Consider the following 20216-nt stretch of genomic DNA (forward strand, 5'->3'; position numbering starts at 1 on the left):
ACGAAGAAAAGAATGAGAGAACCAATTAATGAGTAGCTGGCAGTCATAATCACTAGTCACATATTTCTTACCTGAAGAGATGCAAGTTTGTGTCTTGAATTCACAAGGATTATCCTGGCTATAAGCAGCAAAATAGGATGAGAAGTCAAGGTATAGACTGATTCACCATCTAGAACCAGCATCTTCAGAATAGCTGCATGCAGCATTTTCGGCTGAAAGAACAACGAAAAAAAATGACAAGTTTCAGGAAACATAAATAAGTTTATAAACAAATCACGTAATATAGAATCAGAAAAAGCAACTATTCCTGTATTTAAGGAAAAAGTGCTCAAAACATTAAAAAAAAAAAAAATCACCATCTCTTCGAGTCTCACCCTTTTATCAAGCCATGGTGAATTCTGCCTTGTTTCTTGCTGTCCTGATACACCCTATCAACATGGTCTGAAAGACTGATTTCCTCCTACCTGAAATGCCTATGCCCAGTCAACACTATCCCCAAACACATTCCAGTAATATAATCCTTCCCATGATCTAAGGAAAAGCTTCTGGTAAATCCATGCCATTCAATTTGTAATCACAGAAATAAAATAATTTGTTAATTAAATTAATCCTACAGCACTCAAATACACTAGATATTCCTCCAGTGATGTCAATACGTGTTATCTTCTTCTTTCCCCAGAGTGTTGGAGTGGCATCAGGGCAGCAATACTAGTGCCATTCTTCCCTTTATCCAATAAATAAAAACCTGTCCCTGCTTTGGATGCTTTCCTGTATGACGTTCCCTACAGTAATTCTTTTACTTAAGGAATTTGAAGTAGCTCTCCAGGGAATCTGTCTCTCAGTGGTGACTGTCATCTGACAGTCACCTATTCTTCTCTCCCTTTTAATGCAATGAAAGCATTCAAGTAGTTTATCTTCAGGCTCAGGGAGATGTCAGTTCATCAGTTTATTCCTGGTTCTCATATGGCAGGTTTCCTTTGCAAACTAAAAAAAGTAGGGCTTTTGTTTTCAGTTGGTATGAAAGGGGCAAGAAAAGGGAACGAAAAGGAAAGAGAAGAAGAGAAGGTTAAATGACAGCTTGCATTGAAGACACCTGCCTGAGAAAGATTCTTATTCAGTCTACACAACCACGATAGAAGTTATTTGAACTACATTTCAGCTTTTTAAATTAAATGAGTAATGTAATTCCTAAGTTATTTGAAACTCTTTTCAATACCTTTACCAACTGGTTACATTGAAGACAAAAGTTGTTAAGCCACATTATTCCCCTAGTTCATTTTTTAATAACAGAGTAATCTTCAGGCGCTTTTTTCTGATTTGCTTAGGTTTGTTAGCTATTTATCTTGCATTAACATCGAAAATACTTTTACTTTGTAGACAATGACTTGGGACTTTAAATTATTTACTCAAAGTGGAATTCTTGCATGACATCACTGCAGTCATTTCTATTCCACCATGGAAAACAAAGTTTACAATAGTCTGACAAACCACTTGAGAATAAAGGAAAGAAACTGCCAAGTGGAAGTATACCAGATCCCTCCCACCTCTAGTGATTCAGAAAGGAACAGCCTTACCAACATATCTAGTCTGATTTTGAGAGGGAAAGTCATCATTCAGTACTTCTAAAGATTAATTTTTAAAATACACATGCATACACAACAGGATATTTACTATAATTTTTAGTTTAATGTAAACTTTTTTCCCCACCTGCTCCTTTTTCATTCTTTCTATAATCAAAGTAGACCACTCTCAAAATACTCAGTGGGAAAGCAAAGAAGCTATAAGCTTTGTTATAAAACCATTTTCTAAAACAGCCTTGCTATACTATAGTAATCTACACTTGTTTAAGCACTGTAGCAACCAATTAAACTCAAATTCACATTTCAAGTCCTTTCACTGGAGAGCTCAGTCCAGCTAATGTAACATTACAAGGAATGTAATGAGGGAGGGAGAAGGGAGAGATGATATGTCACAGCCTTGACAATAAGCCAACAAGTCCCACAGCCAAAGAACTTCTTTCTTCTATTTTAACAAATCCATGTTCTTTTCCGTGAAGCAAATCCCATATAGGAAAGCAGACATCCTTTTCTTTTAGCTGAAAAATCCTAAATCAAACATTCATTCTTCTAGCTTCTGCTCTAAGTGCGGAATTCTAACAACAGAATTTACTGTCCTAAGGTAGTCTTTAAGATGAGAGAACAGCTACACATAAGAGGTAGACATTTAAGCTTCTACAGCTTCAAGGGCTGAAAAGTTAGGAATCAACTCCACAAAAATCCCTAAAACATCGGCTAAGAGTAAAATGAAATTTTGAGCTTGTCTTCTTGTGTTTAAACACTTAAATATTCAAAGTGTCAAACCTATCTCATATAGTTCAAAAAATTCACATATCTCAAAATGGCCACAACTCAAGACATGCTAACACAATGTTCCTGACCTAGTAAACGTGGGTTAGATTGTTGAGTCTTTCTATTCTTCACCAGACATGCCACCAAAACATGTAATTATTTTATTCAGGAATAATTTTCTTAAAGCACAGAAACATATACTAGATAATTACTTTATGAACATATGCTGAGAAATCTCTGAAGTAGTCATCCAGTTTCTGTTGGACCTGCAGGTGGTTCTGTTCAACCACCTCTGGACTAAATACAGACAAAAGCAGTTCAATCAACTCTAACTACATATTTTTTTAATCTCTGAAACACAGCTGGTTATGTATTCAACTTCCACACAGTAACTTAATTGCTACTGTTAAGTTAACTACTACTAATGCCCTAAATCAACAGCAAGCTGGACAGTACTCTTGGCTATTTCAGTTTTCACAGTATTTCAAAAGTATTTCCCAGCAGAACTGTTACCACCTGAGCAATGACGATGATAATCAGAAAAAAGCTTCTGCCATTCATGTTCAATAGCTCTGAGAATAAACAGTATGAGAATTTTAGTTTAGGGGCTTCGTGTTCTTTTCCTGCTAATGATAGTGACTAGAGGCAATGCGAGCATTTGGTATGCTTTTACTTTCGTATCAGGAACTGCTCTGAACTGGCCTTCCTAACATTTCATCAACTCTCTCAGTCTTGGGGATCCTTCCCCTAGATCTTAAAAAGGTAACTGCAGACATACACAGAGGTAGAAAAAGCCAGACTAAAGGCTTGGGAAGACTTGATTAAAAAATGGAAAGGGTGGGGGAACAAACTATCAAATAAGGAATCTGTCTGTATGTGTAAGCCTTATATACTGGGCTTCTCAGATTTTAAACAGCACAAAGACTACTGCACAACAATTTGTCATTTGGCAAAGCTAAGGTAATATATCTTCCAGAAAAATGGAGGATGTAGTGAGGTCACCAGCCAAAGATTTGGTCCTTTGGAACAGAATTCAGTCTTCGCTCTAGTCTTTAGGGGATGGAAAAATTGGTTTTGTTTGTAACTGCTTCTCTCTTCAACTTTCTGCAAAGGAGATAAGATTACAGGGGAGGCTGTCTCCAGTTTCACGATCCAAACGAGCAACAGGTAACCTGTGTAGAACTGAGCTGCAAACCAAAGATAATAAAGGTGAGCTAGCATAAGCAAGTCTTCCCTGAGAGTGCTACATGTAGAAGCAGTTAGTTATGAGTGGTCTTGTTCGTATTCCCTATGAGGGTGACTTTGCATTTTTAAGGGAGTATTTTCTAAGTGGCTGCATTAAGAATCTCCCTTCTTTTCTATATTCATAGCAAGGGAATGTAGGGCAAGACTGTAGGCTACTTTCACAGATTATCTCTGCTTACAAGACTCTGCCTCCACATTTCACCTTTATCATCCATCCTTGTATTCCCCACAAGAGGGAGAAACTTGCAAAATCTTCAAAGCCTGTATCTTGCTGGTCACTGGTATTGAAACAGCACATCGGTCAGCCTAAAATTCAACTCTTTCTTTTTTCTAGATAGTTTATGTTAATGGCAGCCAAGCATCTGGGTCTGGAAAAAGGAATTCCCAACAGATTGAATTAACAAGGCTAAGGAATGATATTGGATTTGAGACAATAGTACTACATAGTATATTGCTGTTTTTCATATGAATTATGAACATGACTATCAATATCAATAGAAGTGTGCCAGTATTTCAGTCTCCTCCAGCAAAAGGATCAAACAATGCATAAAAGAAGCATTAATACAAATATAACGAAAAAGAATTATTCAAACGCATTCCAAAACTCATTATTTGGAATCAACCTGGAAGTTACAAAAAGGCCAGCAGGAGCTGGTGATATATACATTTGAAAGATTCCTACCAGTTATTTACATGTATCATCAATTAACACGTTGGGATCTTCTTCCAGATGGATCTTCTCACTGTCACCAAATATATCCTACTTGTGAATATGAAATCAGACAACAAACAATTGAAGCAGCTTGTCCTCGTAACATTCTTGCAGCCACTGGTGGTCTTAATCAGTCCTACTACACAGTTTTGTCCAGTTCATCTACTGAAAATACAAAACTCAACTGTATAAGCTACTATGCAGAAACTCTGAAACTTAAGGCAGAATAAATATGCTCCAACTTCAACAGTTCTGTACCTTTTATTCATTTACAGTGACAGTTCTTTAAGACACAAGGAGCGCATTACTATATCCCACTTGTTATAAGCACTTAGCTCATTAAAAATGTTTTAGTTTAATCCCAGCAAGAACAAAGCAAGAATTGCTAATCCATTTTAAGTGAAATCCAGTACTTTTAAAATCTTCCTTTAACACAAACCACTTATTAAAAAAAAAATCAAGGTAGTATCAGTCAGACTATTAACTGGTATAGTAAAGTCTCAAAGTTATTTTAGAAAACTGAAAGCCACCTAATAACTAAAACGCTAGCTGTTTTTCTGTTTAGAAATTACTGAACTACTTTTATGTGTGGACTCAAAAGAGAAAAGCACAAGCCAGTTCTGCAGGACATAAAAAGAAATCCTAATAGAGTACATGAATGTAACTATAATTTACAGAGAAGGCTGGAATCAATTTGGAGGATGGGAAATAGTGTACACATACTCACAAATACTGTTCATGGAAGACATCCAAGAGGCCCCTACCAGCAAGTCATCTAAAAGAGGTTATTTTATTTGCTCTTCACTGAAATTAATTATAGTCTCATGCAGTCTTAATGCACTCATAAGAAGTTAATGATGCATTCAGAAGTTATCTGGGAGCAGAAATGAAACTATGCCACTGACCTAGAGGTGAAACTTTCAAAGGATAGAAATAGCAGCAGTTATACAGCCTGAAAACATAAAGTTAAGACTAATCTGATAAAGTGTACTGAAGATAAGAACAACAGTTTTGAAAATATTCCTGAAATAAACATGACATTGTAAGGCTGAAAGTTAGTGATGCTACTTAGAGCAGGCTAAAAGAAACACGAAGACAAAATTTTTTAACCTTGACATGGGAAAAGATCATTTTAGTCTGAAAACCTGAAAAATGGAAGGTCTATCTAAAAAGGGATTGTATCAGTCTTGACAACAGAATATGGAAGATTACAACAGATGGAAAAGTTAGAGCTATTATTTTTAACCCACTTCTGAATATCTGTGTATGCAAGAGAGGAAAGCTGGATTAATGAAAGCACAAAAATGTCAGTTTTTAGAGATGTTCTTTTTTACAGAGTGTTCATATACTAAGAATCCTTGGAAAAAAAAGTAAGTACATAAAGATAATTCAAAACATACAAAAGCTTTCAAATTAAGACGTTTAATAAAGAATAGAATTGGGTATTCTATTTTAGCACATAAATGTTTAGTGGTCTTGGAAAAAAAACTCCACTAACATTTCAGAAGAAGATAATATAGATAGCAGTAATAAACAAAGGTAAACTTCTTCTGCATGAATGCATAAACAGCTAAACCTTGAAGCAATATCAAAGTCTGATGCAGTATTCATTAGAAGTCAAGTATGGTCAAGTCTGTTTTCCTTTATAATCTCTTGCCAATTTAGTTTCTGGAATACTACCTCTGTGTAAGCAAACATCTTTCAATGCATCTTACATTCACAGCCACAGCAGAAACATAACAGAAACTAAACAGAAGCCGTATTCAATAAGCAATTAGTATCTCATTCTTCCATTAAGACAGACAATGAATGGGATGTTTAATAGAAATGATGAACATTGTGTTTTACAGGTCTGTGATCTCCATCAATGACAGCAATTCTACGACTATCATGTTGGGTTGCAGCTTTTGTGTTAGTCTGCAGCCTGTGCATATAGACTAACATAGAATATTGAGTTTTTCAGTAAACAGAACCCACAGATTATAAGAGTATTTTAGTACTATAATCTTAAAGTTTATAAACAAATGATAAGGAGAATGGAAGAAATGAGTTTGTATTTCTTATTTTTTGATTATATATAAAGGCAAATTGAACTCATTTTCCCCCCAGAAATAGCATACTTTAAAATTTCTGCTAACTCATTTCACGCCCCAGAAGGTTTAGCACACTCGGTTTCCACTATTACTTATTTAATCATCAGAAGATAAGATTTGAATTTCTAGTATGAAAAATGGAGCAAAAAAATAAGCCTATATACACACCATCTCAGCTCTAAAAGTTAAACCAAACGGATAAACATCTATCTAAAAAAGGGGAGAGATACTGTATCTGAATTAGTTATTTAGAAATACAACCTTGCAAGTGAACCTAGCGTAGGACTTCGATTCTTACAAAAACATGCTACAATAATGCAACACAGATCCAATGGTTTTATGTGAAACTTTTCATATACTCAAACTTCCCCTCATGCCACAGTTCACAGCATTTACATTGCTCATGGTCCATACATCATTCACAGTGAAATTCTAAATTAAAACTGATGTGTAGATTTAGCATTAGCAGAGACTAGTGATATGTTCTTTCCTGACATGCAGCAGTAATCTTTATATTACCATAGCTTTAATTCCAAGAGGAAAATTAATGCAGAACAAGCTGTGCTGAACCACAGGTGCAGGAGAGTCATAAGATGGAGTGTGGTACTGCCATGAGAAACAATATATGCATCTCACTAAAAGGAGGTTATGGTGTTGATTAGTTATGTACATAAAAATATGCCAAAGAAAATAAAATTGACAGTCCTCAGTTTCATAACCTACATGCCCTCCCTCTTCCAAAAGCTCTATTTCATTTAGCATTTTTGTACTAATACTACAATTCACTTGGCATCATCCATGACGCTAACAGGATACTGAGCATCCAAATGTAATGTTCTCTTAGTATCTACCAGATATTCTGCTATTTGCAAGATATGCAGCTTCTACCTTATCCTAAAGAGGGAAAATTTCTAAGCCATTTATAAATATCTTTCTTTGATCCAGCTAAGAACACACCCCAAAAAAAAAAAAATAAAAAGCTTATTGACTGCAAATGTCCTTACAATAAATGCTTCCATATAATAAACATATCTTCCCCATCCAAAACCAACACCTCCAGCGGGAAATCTCTTAAGAGAAACAGAGTAACTACCTTTAGTACACTGCTTATAAAACTGATATAGCTGAAGGTAATTGCAACAGCAGCCAGCAGGATCAACAATCAGGGCAATTCACTCTAGCACTGCGTTTCGCAGATGTGCCTTCTCTGACACATCTATGTGTTATCGTTATTTGTGAAAAGCAATGACAATAAAAGGACAGCTTATTAAAATCCAAGCATACCTCACAGAATTTTTGTAACAATGCAGATGGCAAAAAGTCCTGAAGCTTTAACTGAACAGGAGGCCCGGTCCAATTGCTTTGAACAAAGAGCTGCAGACTGCCCACACCAAGTAGAAATACCAGCCTTTGCCTGCAATACAGATAAGAAAAGCAATTAGCAACATACTACATTTTTAATTAAGGCTACAAGATCTGATTAATTCTTGTACTAATTCAAAACCCTCAACCTTAAAAAAAAAAAAAAAAAAAAAAATCACTCTCTTGTTAGGAAAATACAACGAATGTAGTATTCAAGAATGCACATGGTGAACTAAAAGGCTTGGAAATATGTTTGTTTATAATGATTGTAATTAATGACAAACATTTTGGAAGCAGAGTTAGTTCATATGTTTCAAAATTTAAGGCTGTATATAACTATCAGAGATCAGAAAGAGATTAGCATAGGATGCAGATGATCCCATATTTGCCTATTGTACACTTGTTATATTTTCTTATGATACATCCAATCCTCAGCATTTTCAGAGAAAAGATATTGCATTAGCATATGTTCCAAAACAGTGTGCTTATTTTTGTTTTGACATAGTTGTTTATTTTCACTCCCTCTGATAATAAAACAAGTAAATAAGCATCAAAAAAGTTCAAAACTATCACCTCCAAGTTGGTTCACTTTGACAGCAAATGTTATCTCATTCGATTATGCTTTTTAATTCAAATCATAATATTTTATTTAAAGACAGAATTATGAGACTTTGTTTCATTCCTGAAACTAAGTATGGTAAAATTTTCCTCATTTGCAAGTCTAAGGTCATCTAACATCATTATATTATTTCTTTATGCACCTACAGTAACAAATAATCTGTGTGGTCTGCAGAAGGCAGGGTACAATCCCTGAGAATTTAATGGTCCATTTAACAGGTGTAGACTTTTTGAAAACACACACAAATTTCTGGTTTGTTTTATGATTCCTTAATGACTTAGAACCTTACGGTGTTAGAATCAGTCATGTGGCAACAAGGGTCCTGTCACATATATAACATGCCTCCTGCCTACAAAAAGTTAACATTTTAATTGTGCTGGTTTGATATAAAAATTGATATGTTAAGGAGCATAACTGAATTGGAAAAACCTAGTCTTTTTTTTTCTTTTCTGTAAAACAGGGACTTAAAGATGCAACAGTCCTCCAAATGGAAACAAAAGGATAAAGTGTTATACAACCCCTAAAAAAACAAAGTCAAATAGAAAAGCCACAAACAAGCAGCTGGTGGGCAAGAATGTGACAAAAGATGTAGAACAATGAAAAAGCATTGGTGGGGAATGCTTGATTGAAAACAAAAAAGTGAACAGAGCCTTCAGGAGAGTTAGGGAACATGGACTGGTATGAAGAGTTCTTGTCGAAGAAGACAACATTTACTAGCTGTCATTATTCAGCCAGTAACCATCAAATATTATTTGAATACATAACTAAGATTACCATTAAACTTTCAAATAACTCAAGAACACAAAGCACGAACAATTACTGTACACTGAATTATTACCATTACACACAAAACAACCACATTGACATACATTTTCTAATTATTCTCCCATGATAAATTATACTTCAAAGCTTCTGAAAGGAAAGGTAACTTACAGAATAATCAACCATCTCTGCACTGTGATTTGACAGATGCACTTTAGCCTTTCGAACACTCATTTTTACTATTTTAACATTAACACTATTATTTCTACTACTAATTATTTATTTATTTATTTTAACATTACTGACATCTATCTATCTGGCAGGCAAACTTGCTTGAAGTCTTGACACAGTTATATCCATGCAGAAGGGCTCTGGAACAAATGATAACCAATTCCATTACTTGGGCTGGGATACTGTCTTTCCACTGGCTAATTTCTCATCACCAACTGATTTTTTTCCCCATTTTCAGATCCATGACCAACTTCCAGTCTCCTTGTCACTCATTCTGCACCAGAAAGTCAATTCCAAGCTCTAATCCCTGCAAATGCTAGCCTCCCTTACCTATCCCCTATCTTTTTTTTCCCAAGAAAAAATTTCATGCTGTTTCCCTGAGTACCCTTCACACTTACAATGCAGGCCTGCAAATGCTCACCTCCCAAAGGCTGCCTGAAAAGCAACAACGGGACTGCTGCTACTGTCCCACTTACTATGGTGACCTACATAGTTTATTTCTTAATTTCCTTAGACATATGTCTGTATCCATCCAATCTTGTTCTTCCTTTCTCTGTGAATGAGGGTTTTGCTGCTTTTTTTTTTTTAAACACCGTTTACACCAAGTCCAGTAGGATTGTGATCCATGATGTAAAATCAGATGCTTATATACCCTCCACTGTAATATTCATACTACTATACCTAGTCTTGCTCAAAATCAAAATAAAGAATAATAGAGCATTTGCGTTTGAAAAAATAATGGATTTGCATATAACGCTAGAATTTACAAACAAAATATAACAGTGAGAAAATACTCAATAGCCAGGCTATTGAGATGTGGTTAGGTTACATGTTTTGGGAGTGTTTCTTTTCTTTTTAGTGAAGTCTGAAATTACAGAAGATAAGTCAAAGCAAAATTAGACACCGAATAGTTATTTTTTTTTCAATTCTATACATCAAAGCAAGCTGCAGAAACAGCAATAATTTCTTCATTTTTGTTTTCCAATATATATAGCACATCAGTTAACCAGCCATCAGATGCCCCAAGAGAAATACACCAGAATTACCATTCAGTGTTCAGGTTGGGAAATCATAACAAGCTTTATTGTATGGATTTGTTTTGGGAAGTTTGGTATTCATTTATTGTTGAATAAGGGAAAAGTAGTAAATACATGGTCAATAAAGACAAGTGTTAGTGCTTATTTCCTTGTTCCTTTAGGTTTTGGAATCCAATATAATAGGAGACCTTCAAGCTCTTTTGAAACAAGCTCTCTGAAAATATTCTATCTTCTTGTTGTGTCCTACAAACTATTTCCTTCCAGTCTTTAGAATCAAACCATATGGCAGGCGATGAACACACCTCCTTCACATGGAGCTCAGGAAAAAATAAAAAGGCATTCCCCTTCTACATGATCAACATATACACTGTTGCTTCATCCTCTACAATTTGCCGATTTAAAATACAGCTATGAAGCTATGTTTTGTGTATATTAACCACTGAAGTGAAGAGCAATAGAAGGTAAAAAAAAAGAAAAAAAATCTCCTATTCAATGAGTTTATCGTAAGGAATGCTTTGAGATTTCATTTTAAGCCATAAAGTTTAAAAGTGCCACAGTGAAAAAACGTCTGGGGCAGGGGAAGGAGGGAAGCAGTTAAAATGATAGAAAAAGTTGCAGCAAATTTTAAAATACTGTTAAATATTTTCCTTACAGAACCATGGATCTGAAAGTGGAAAAAGTTACAGGCTATGTCCAAAGAAATTACAATCTAGATCCAAATTTTGAGCTGTTTTGCCCTCAAGCTGCTCCATTGTAGCTTCAGAAAAAGAAATCCTTTAGAGTTCTTTAACACTATTATAAAACTGTACTTTGTACTGTGTTCATATTGTGCTAGAAGAATAAGATTAACATTATCCAACTTTCTGTTTCCGATTGAATTCAACTCCCACTGAGTTTTTTAATCTCCAGAATTACAACTTTCAGTTCAGGAAAAAAAAGGGCATATATTTGAACTTATCCCATCTACTAAAAGTCACAAGAAAACCAGTGTCTTACTGAATTTTCTGAGGTAGAACTTAGAGGTTTGCTGCATTTCCTTTGAATTACTCAGATGACAAAGAAAGTGACATTTTATCCATTAAAAAAATAGACAAAAACATTTTCACCATAGGCAATGGAAGCTCAGAGTGCTAAAGTTACATTAATTCCTTCCATAAGGCAGTCACAGGGCACAGGGCCAGCAGGTAGGAAAAATAACTATGCAACACATTTTAACCTAGAAAGTCATTGGAGACACGGTACAGATTTAAGTGCTATAAGCAGCGCCTAGCTAAAATACTAAGTTATCTGTCTCTCAGTAGAAGTTTTTTGATCAGGAGAAAGTCACAACTTACTTCCTTCAGCACTAATATAATTCAAAGCTTCTTATTACTAATGGAGCTTGAAAAATTGACTTGACTGCTACAAACAAAAAATGTTTCTGGTAGACACTGATACATTTTGAAGACTACATGCTTTCATTTTGAATAAAACTCCAGGCTGTAATTTTGGGGAAAAAACCCTCTGTCTGCTTCTGAAAGGCTACGTATTGCAAATCTGTCTTCACATCTTCTGTCAAGGGGGCTTCTAATGCTGCCCAGAGTTGCTGAGGGAACAAAAAAAAACCTCAAAGACCAAAGAGCTGGAGTATGAGCACCTGAGGAACAAATTGCTCTTCTGTCTGCAGTAGGAAAGCAGCAAGAGAGTCCTGTAAATGGCATATAGGCCAATACAAACTTACAAGGGGAGCAGGAGAAGACGACATCACCGTGACAGGATATGTATAACCGAATGCATGATATAGATTATAATTATCTTTAACAAGTTGAATGGTTCATAAAGGCAGCAACACATACTTCAGGCAACAACACATATTTCAAGCAGCAGATGATTAAGAACAGGATTGGGTCTGTTTCAAGCCCTGACCTATCTTTCTTTCCTTGCCGCATTATTCAGAATAAACTATTACAAGATGACAGAATCTAGCAATATTGAAAAATTTCTCTAGACTATGCTATGACCTAATCTCCAGCTAGTATTTAACAGCAACAGCACAACAAAGTAAGACAGAAGAAAAAAAAAAAAAAAAAAAAAAGAAAAACACACCTAAAGACAAAACGCACAGGAACAACCTCTGAACATTCCAAAGAAAACAGGAGCGCATTGTATAGTGTACCACGCTAGAAGATAAGCTTTTGACATGCTATGATCACTAACAAATCTCAGCTCAATATTTTAGAGGTGCCAACTATTTGTTTCTGATATTTTATCAAAAACTCTTGGGTTTATGTCTGTCGTACCAAAACACAGGCATTTGTACTCAGCAACGCTTATTGGCAATACATTACCTTCCTCTTACTTTGCTTTTACCTTTATCTTCTTTTCTCTTTTGCTCTTCTTTTGGCAAAACTTTTTCCCACCCTCACCTTCTAAAACAACCAAATATATATATACACATATGCACATATATATTGTTTTCTGCTTCTACTATACCTAGAGTGATAGATTTCAGTCTGTTCATTATTTATGTACCAAACTGTAAACACCAAAGTCAGACTCAATAACAGCAAGAATCAGCATATGCAGTACAATTAGAGAGAATCTATCGGAGAAAGTCTTGTGAAGAAAATAATTAGTCTATGAATAGCATCCATGAGTAATATCTTACTCAATTTACATTAAGAAGAGTAGAACAACACTACCACGAATCAGATTTAGAAATACAGGTATCGCTCAGACAGTAACGCTACATGGTACTTCAAGTAGTCACATAAATGTAATGCAACATTTCAGAGAGAAAACTGTTAATAAATTGTTTGATGATACACGGCAACATGAATTTGTTTGGTGGCTTATTTATACCAGCAGCTTCAGAGGTAATCACTGTAATAAAGCTAGCATCTTCAACAAACCCTCATATCACAATACTATCCTGTGAAAGAAACAACTATAATGAATAGATGCCCCAAGGGAGCAGGGGGGAACAACGCAAGAAATCTGTTTTTCTGTCAGAACAAGAATTTTGAAGGCCCTATGTCACATATTATAAAATTTTTAGAAATGCCTTTTGTAAAAATCAAACATGGCCTCTATTAATCTTCCATGTAATCAATAATAATTTCCACCTTTCCACGTTATCAGCCTCTGCAGAACAGTCCAGGTATGCTAGAATCTGTTTCTCCAAGTAACTGTCAATGTTCTCCTCCGTCACAGAAGATGCACTGAAAACATTCTGGATGGCTGAATTTGAAAATATTGCCTCATATTTCCCATCAAAAATCAACTGCAATAATGATCCACTTTCTGGAAAAAAAAAAAGAAAAAAGAAAAAAGAAAACAGAAATCAGTGTCAACTTTGAAACAACTCTGTCTTACAAGATCTGTTCAAACCAAAACATATACCACTCTGCTTTCAAGGAATGAATCTTCATTTACATTGCAGAAAAAGTGTAGTTGCGTTGAAACTAAAGAACAGCAGTAGCAGGTGTCACTTCATTCAAAACAAATTTTACAGAACTTGTGTTAATGTTACAGTGAAATACAAACTGCCAGATGAATACGAAAGAAACTTGCACTGAAATTTCAGGAGAAATACATGGATGGCCTTTAAAACATGTACACCACAGTTACTGAAGATGACTTCAATTATCACAAGAGGGTTTTCTTCCTCCAAAACATTTTATATGAGTGTGTTACAGTAAAATCCTATAGATAAGACTAGAGAACCTTTTTAGGGGAAATGCAACAAATAAAAATGGTTCCGTATTTGAAGAGTTCAGTGAATAAATTCTCATGTAAAACGGCAGAAACTACTCAGTCTTTCCTTTAAATGCTTAGAATATTCACAAAGAATGGGCAATATGATTTTATCTTTATAAAAGAATTATTTTCCTATGAAAACATCATATTTTCCTATGAAAACTGTCTGAATGAGAAGTCTGCATATGGAGCGAGATTCTTAGGAGTAAATACTAAGGTGGATTTAGATCCATGAATGTTTCTCCACTGAAGCCTTTCAAGACAAATCAAAGTGATGAAACGCTATACATGTAATTCCTAAGTAGCTTCACAGAATCACAGAATGGTTAGGGTTGGAAAGGACCTCTGGAGATCATCAAACACATCAAGTTCTTGACCCAGGCTACAACTTTGTTCACAGAAGGTATCCTTCCCTCTTTCTTCAGATATGCTACAGTGCAATCAATCCAGCAGTTGTAAGAACAACTTCACCATGTTCAAACCTTCTATTGGTGAGCAAAATCAGTATCTGCCTACACTGCAGTTCATGTGGATGCACTAACTGGTTTTAAACTAGCTGATGCAGATGCTGGTAATGGTGAAGCCGAGGAAATGCAGAGGTCTGCATAGGATAGGTGCCTTAATACTAATCTGTGATTCCAGTCGGGGACTGCAGCTCCTGTGCACTCAGTGTTACCACAGCTGCACTAATACTAGTACCCCAGTGAGCCAATTTAACACTAGCACAGGTATGGATCCACACAAGCAGCAGTTGTGCAAGGAAGTGAACTAAATACCAACCCCAAGCTCATCCAGCTACAAGTATTCTAGATTTCAGACGTATGGAAAGACCGAGCCCAGAACCAACTTCAACAGCAGCGATGGATGACTCGGAAGGAACAGGTGATAGAGAGACATTCATTCTAATCTCTCTGGACCAGGCTGTTGACCACAACTTACTTTTGTTCTTTACACCAATGATCAACTGAATGATGTAAGATATCATATCATATGTAAAGGGCAAGTGTCAAGAGGATGGAGCCAGGCTCTTCTCAGTGACATCCCTTGACAGGACAAGGGGCAATGGGTGCAAGCTGGAGCACAGGAGGTTCCACTTAAATTTGAGGAAAAACTTCTTTACTGTAAGGGTGACTGAACACTGGAACAGGCTGCCCAGAGAGGTTGTGGAGTCTCCTTCTCTGGAGACATTCAAAACCCGCCTGGACGCGTTCCTGTGTGATATGGTCTAGGCAATCCTGCCCCGGCAGGGGGATTGGACTAGATGATCTTTCGAGGTCCCTTCCAATCCCTAACATTCTGTGATTCTGTGATTTGTGCTAGATGATTTAAAAAACACTTTAAGCTGTACCTGGAAGGGCTTATGCAAAAGAACAGCAATGGTTCTGCTGCCCTGCTGGCACCATACTCTCACAAGGAACAGAAATAACAAGAAGCTTTCTCCAACCTGTGCTTTGGGGAGACTTCCTTTCACCAAATGACAACTTCTTTATATTGGATTATAGTTGCCCAGACAGGAGATGCTGTAGTTTGTATAATAAATATTAGCTGTAAGGACACTAATGAAGAATATTGAGGTTTTCTCTTTCCAGTAATACTGTAACGTAACTAAGCACATAAAATCTACTTTTGATTCTGTGTTTAGCTTCTTATATGAAACAATACAAATTCAAGGTCACAGTCTTTAAATTTATTTTCAGGATCATCAATAGGAAGGGCCCATATGTAAGTGACAACTAAGAATCATCACAAACCCCACCATTTTCTCTCTCTGCTGTAAGATACTTTTCTTCCACAGGTCTTCCCCACATCTTATAGCAGCACACTACTTAAAAACTGAAAAAAAAACCCCAACCAAAACCACCACACACAGCATACACAGTGAAAAGAAGATAAGACAGATCTGACAGATGTCAATCACATCACCTAACATTCCTGGATAGTACAATGATTAAGGTTAAATAAGAAATAACATAAGGAAATAGACCTGAGTAGCTCTGTACAGTTCTTTTCCAAAATTCGGTAAGTGCTTGGGTAAAGATAAATGAGTCTTTCAATATGTTACAACCTCTACATGTTTCACACAGCATGGCACATGACTTGAGCACAGCTGTATTTCTAGCCTGTCTGAAACATGGAAGGGCCTTTTCATGACCAACGTTACATTTTAAAAGCTGCTGTGTTCCCCTGCAGGAAAGCTGGGCCAGTAACAACCTAATCAAGTCCCTTCAAGAGACTACTTCCCATCGTTCCCTCAAGCAACTATGACTAAATAACTAATAAAATACAGAACAGGTAGTTCTTGCCAGATTTCTTCTCCTCACGTTCTCCTACAAGAGCGAGTTTCGTATCACTGCCAAATTCAGACGAGTAGTCGCTCACTCGTGGGTCATGAGGGAGGCGGAGGAAGCACCGTGATCAAAACCCTCCAGAGTGCTCACACCGAGCGGGCGGTGGGGCGTCTGCCGGCCACCGGGCGCAGGGCAGGGGCTGCTGCAGCCGCCGCCTCTCCACCTGACGCCCTGTCGGACCGAGAAACTCTGCGGAGAGCCCCGGCGCGGCGGCCGCACCTCTCGCCTCAGCCCGGCACTGCCGCTCCCGCTCCTCCAGGCTGACGAGCCCAACGGGTCTCCCCCGCCCCGCGGCGCCGGCAGCACCCCCGGAGCGCAGCTAGATGCAGAAAGGGCGGGAGAGGGGGACAGGACCGCCCCCGGAGCGGGCGCGGGTGGAGGGAGCCGCCAGCCGCGGCCCCGGCTCAGCCTGGGGCCGGCGGAGACGTTAGTGGTTGCGGATACCCACGGCAAGGGCCGCACACAACGGCCGGGCACCTTTCCCCCGCCGGGCCGGGACCGCCCCTCACCTGCCGCCGCGACCTCACCCTGCTTCCACTCCAGGGACTCCGCCGCGCTGAGGAAGCCCCTCAGCAGGGAGCGCTCCAGGGCCAGCATGGTCCCGCCGCCCCCGCCCCGCTCCCCACCACTGCCGCCTCGCTCGCTCGCGGCTCGCGACCCCTGCGCTGACAGGCGCTGCCAGCGTCCCCTCAACCCATGTGCAGGAACCGGCCGCAGAGAGCAGCCATGACACTGTCGCAGGGCACGCCGGGAGGACGCGGCGCCGCGCAGGCGCGGCAGCAGCCCCACTACACACCACCCCCGCCCCGCCCCGCCCCGCGCGCGAGCCCCTGTCAGCGCGGGGGAGGCGGCGCGTGCGCGCTGCGGCCGCGAGGGGGCGGAGCGGGGGTGAGGGAGCGCGCGCCGGGCGCCGCCGGTGGCCGCGTGCCGCAGCGGGAGCCGCACGTGCGCGGGGCGGGGGATGGGGTGGAGTGTTGGGGGGGGCGGGGAGCTCTCCGCCCCGCGCCCGCCAAGTGCCGCGCCGTGGTGGGGCCGTTGCCGGCAGCGGCGGGCGGAGAGGAGGGGGGCAGAGCCGGGGTGTTTCCGTTCCCCTGCGGGAGCTGACGCTGACCGCGAAGCAATAGCTTGTGAGGCGAGCGTGGGCAGACATAGGCACGCGTATGTGTACATACGTGAATGGTGTCTGCATGTGTGTTTCATGTGGAGAAGCCTGTGTGGGATCCGCGGGGAGAGCGGCAGGTGCTGGCTGAGGCGCCCGCCCCTCACAGCATGGCGGGCCCGGCCGCTGCTGGGGCAGGGCCTCGCAGTGGTGGCGGGCGCCGTGTGGCTGTGGCGCCAGGAACGCCTCGGCCCGCTGATCTGAGGGAGCTTCCATGTATCCATACGAGCTTCCGTGTGTCCGTATGAGCTCGGTTCTACTCAGCTGGGTGGTGTGTGCATCGTGTGTTCTCTCAGGCAACGTTTGCATGGGATCAGGCAGAACATGTAAAGCCAGTTTTTCAGCTGCACAGGTGAGAAAAATGGTAGTGTTTCAGATTTAAAGTAGATTAAGAGAGAAAACTTGAGAAAACAACTCAAGAAAACTTAAGCAAACTTAAGCATGATAAGTAACCAGGCAGGATTTCTTTTGAACAGATATGGTCTAGGTACTTGCATGCCTGAAGGTGGTTTGGACACAGACATGCACTTGAATTGGCTTAATAAGATTTAAGAGGAGGTGAGGACCGTGCTTCGATCTGTTCATGTATTTGTTTCAGCACCTGTCCAGATGCCTATAGGAACGTAATTCTGTCCCATCGTTTCTGAGCTCTTCGCTTTTATCATGTGCATGTACATCAGAAGAGGAGAAAAGAGGCCATGCCTCCCTGCTCATTCAAAATTGAATGAAACAGTTGAAACAATAAAAATGTTCTCTCAGAGCTGCTAATGAAACTTGAAGGTAATTGAGTCAGAAAACAGGCCATCACAGCAGGGGGCAAGTTCTTGATGTGAAAAGATGAATGTTCTGAAGATGACGGTACTGTAAAGGTTGTAATTCATTTTGCTATTAGGTGCAGTGTGTAGTATCATGAAATAGAGTATTTGTCAGTTTTTTATTCTTCAAAGATTAGAAGTCTTTTCATCTTGCTTCGATATCTAACATAATTGCTAAAATTTAAGGAAGACAATGCAGCTTTTTGTTTAGATGACTGTAATATGTTATTGACTGTTTGGGTTTTAATATACAGGCTGTTAATTTCAAATTTAATTTTAATCAGATTTATAAGACCAAAATGCAGTTAAATAGAAAATGTTGCTTTTCAACTTATTTTCTGACCTGAAACAATCCATTCTATTTATATCAGTTTTGACAAGAAAATTGCTAGAAATTTCTATAGTTAATAGATAGCCATCAACTCACTGTTGGTTCCAGGAACTGCGAACCAAAATGAATGTTCATCCTGGAAGTAATGTGTTACGGAAATTCTTAAAACATAGTAAATAATTCAGTTTCCAGGTACTGTGTTAGAAAAATCATTAATGAAGTTTATTTTATTAAATGCACTGTTAAAAAGTAGAATGTCTGAAATCAAAAGAATTTTACTGTGTGTGTAGCAATAGGATTGTAATTCTGTATGAAAAATATAATAGGAATTAGGCTCATTCTTTGTGTTTAAATGTAACTTACACCGTAACAAATTTCTTTACCTTCCAAGTAATAGATCTGCATTAAATGCACATAGATTTTGCAAAATTAAATGGATAAATTCTTAAGCGAGATCTAACGAAAGTATAACATAACACTCCTTTTCACCACCACCCCCCCTTTTTTTTTTTTTGGCAGGGAATTCAGAATATCTGTCAAGATACAACTAAGAATTCAGTAAATAAATGAAAAATACATTTGCATGGTCTGTTGATAACATTAAAATTCTTGTTGTGAGATTTTCTGCTTTTTATTTTCAGGGAAAACTGGTAAAATTTTCTGGGAATAAATAATTGGTAAATATAATTACTTAATAAAAACAAGGAATATTTTGCTGTCTTTCTCACCTCTGCCAGTTACCCCGATGTGTGGGATGTGGGTTTTTTTCCCCCTATAATTCAGTTCTGCAGGCATCTAGAAACTAGCAGGTATGTGGGCAGGAATACCACCAGCAGGGATTAGTGCATTCCTGACTGACAGTGGACAGATTGTTACTCCTGATGTAAAAGATGTTTTTGATCATTAGTTGTCATTTGCCACAGACTTACTGAAGTCTGCTGCTTAAGCTTACTTCCCTAAATGATTTGAAGACTATACGTATATTTCTCAAAGAATAGTCAACAGGCTTTGTTTGCATTTAAGGATTGCTTCTGCCAGTTGGCTCAAAGGGAAGCAAGCCTTTTACAGTCCTGTGTAGTGCAGATTCAAGATTTTAGCGTAGTGCTTCTTATGATTTCTAAGCAGGAAGTAGATAATCAACCTTCTGAGTTTTCAGAGAATAACCTTCATCTTTCATTTTTTTTCCAAGAGTGTAAGAAAATTACCCATATGAAGTGTGCTACTGTGGTATCTGAACTAGCACATTTCATGTCACCTTGCAAGATATCTGTGCTGCTGTTTTGATGCAATATTTATCTGCTGTTGCAGGTTTTTTTTCCTAAAGCCTTTTGAAACAGTTGATCTCATTGTGGAGTACCAAAAAACCGCTACCTGTAAAAAAAGATTTCGTAAGTTTAAAGTCATTATTGTTAGCAT

General features: G+C 38.6%; 1 protein-coding gene across 2 annotated transcripts in view; it reads right to left on the minus strand.

The window, feature by feature from the left end:
* Window positions 1-17230, minus strand: part of TTC27 (tetratricopeptide repeat domain 27) — a 140397-nt gene extending 123167 nt beyond the window's left edge. The window contains exons 1-4 of one of the 2 annotated variants that reach the window (XM_068403671.1): window positions 17023-17230; window positions 13514-13691; window positions 7683-7812; window positions 72-212 (exon numbers count right to left, since the gene is read on the minus strand). In XM_068403671.1, the coding sequence (XP_068259772.1) occupies window positions 72-212; window positions 7683-7812; window positions 13514-13691; window positions 17023-17092 (519 nt within the window). In that variant the 5' untranslated portion in view covers window positions 17093-17230. Of the gene's footprint in view, window positions 1-71; window positions 213-7682; window positions 7813-13513; window positions 13692-17004 lie in introns of both variants that reach the window. The other variant, XM_068403664.1, reaches the window with a different exon arrangement.
* Between the last annotated feature and the right edge of the window lie 2986 nt (window positions 17231-20216).

Source organism: Nyctibius grandis, chromosome 1, assembly GCF_013368605.1.
Source record: "Nyctibius grandis isolate bNycGra1 chromosome 1, bNycGra1.pri, whole genome shotgun sequence".
In the NCBI taxonomy this organism is placed as follows: Eukaryota; Metazoa; Chordata; class Aves; order Nyctibiiformes; family Nyctibiidae; genus Nyctibius; species Nyctibius grandis.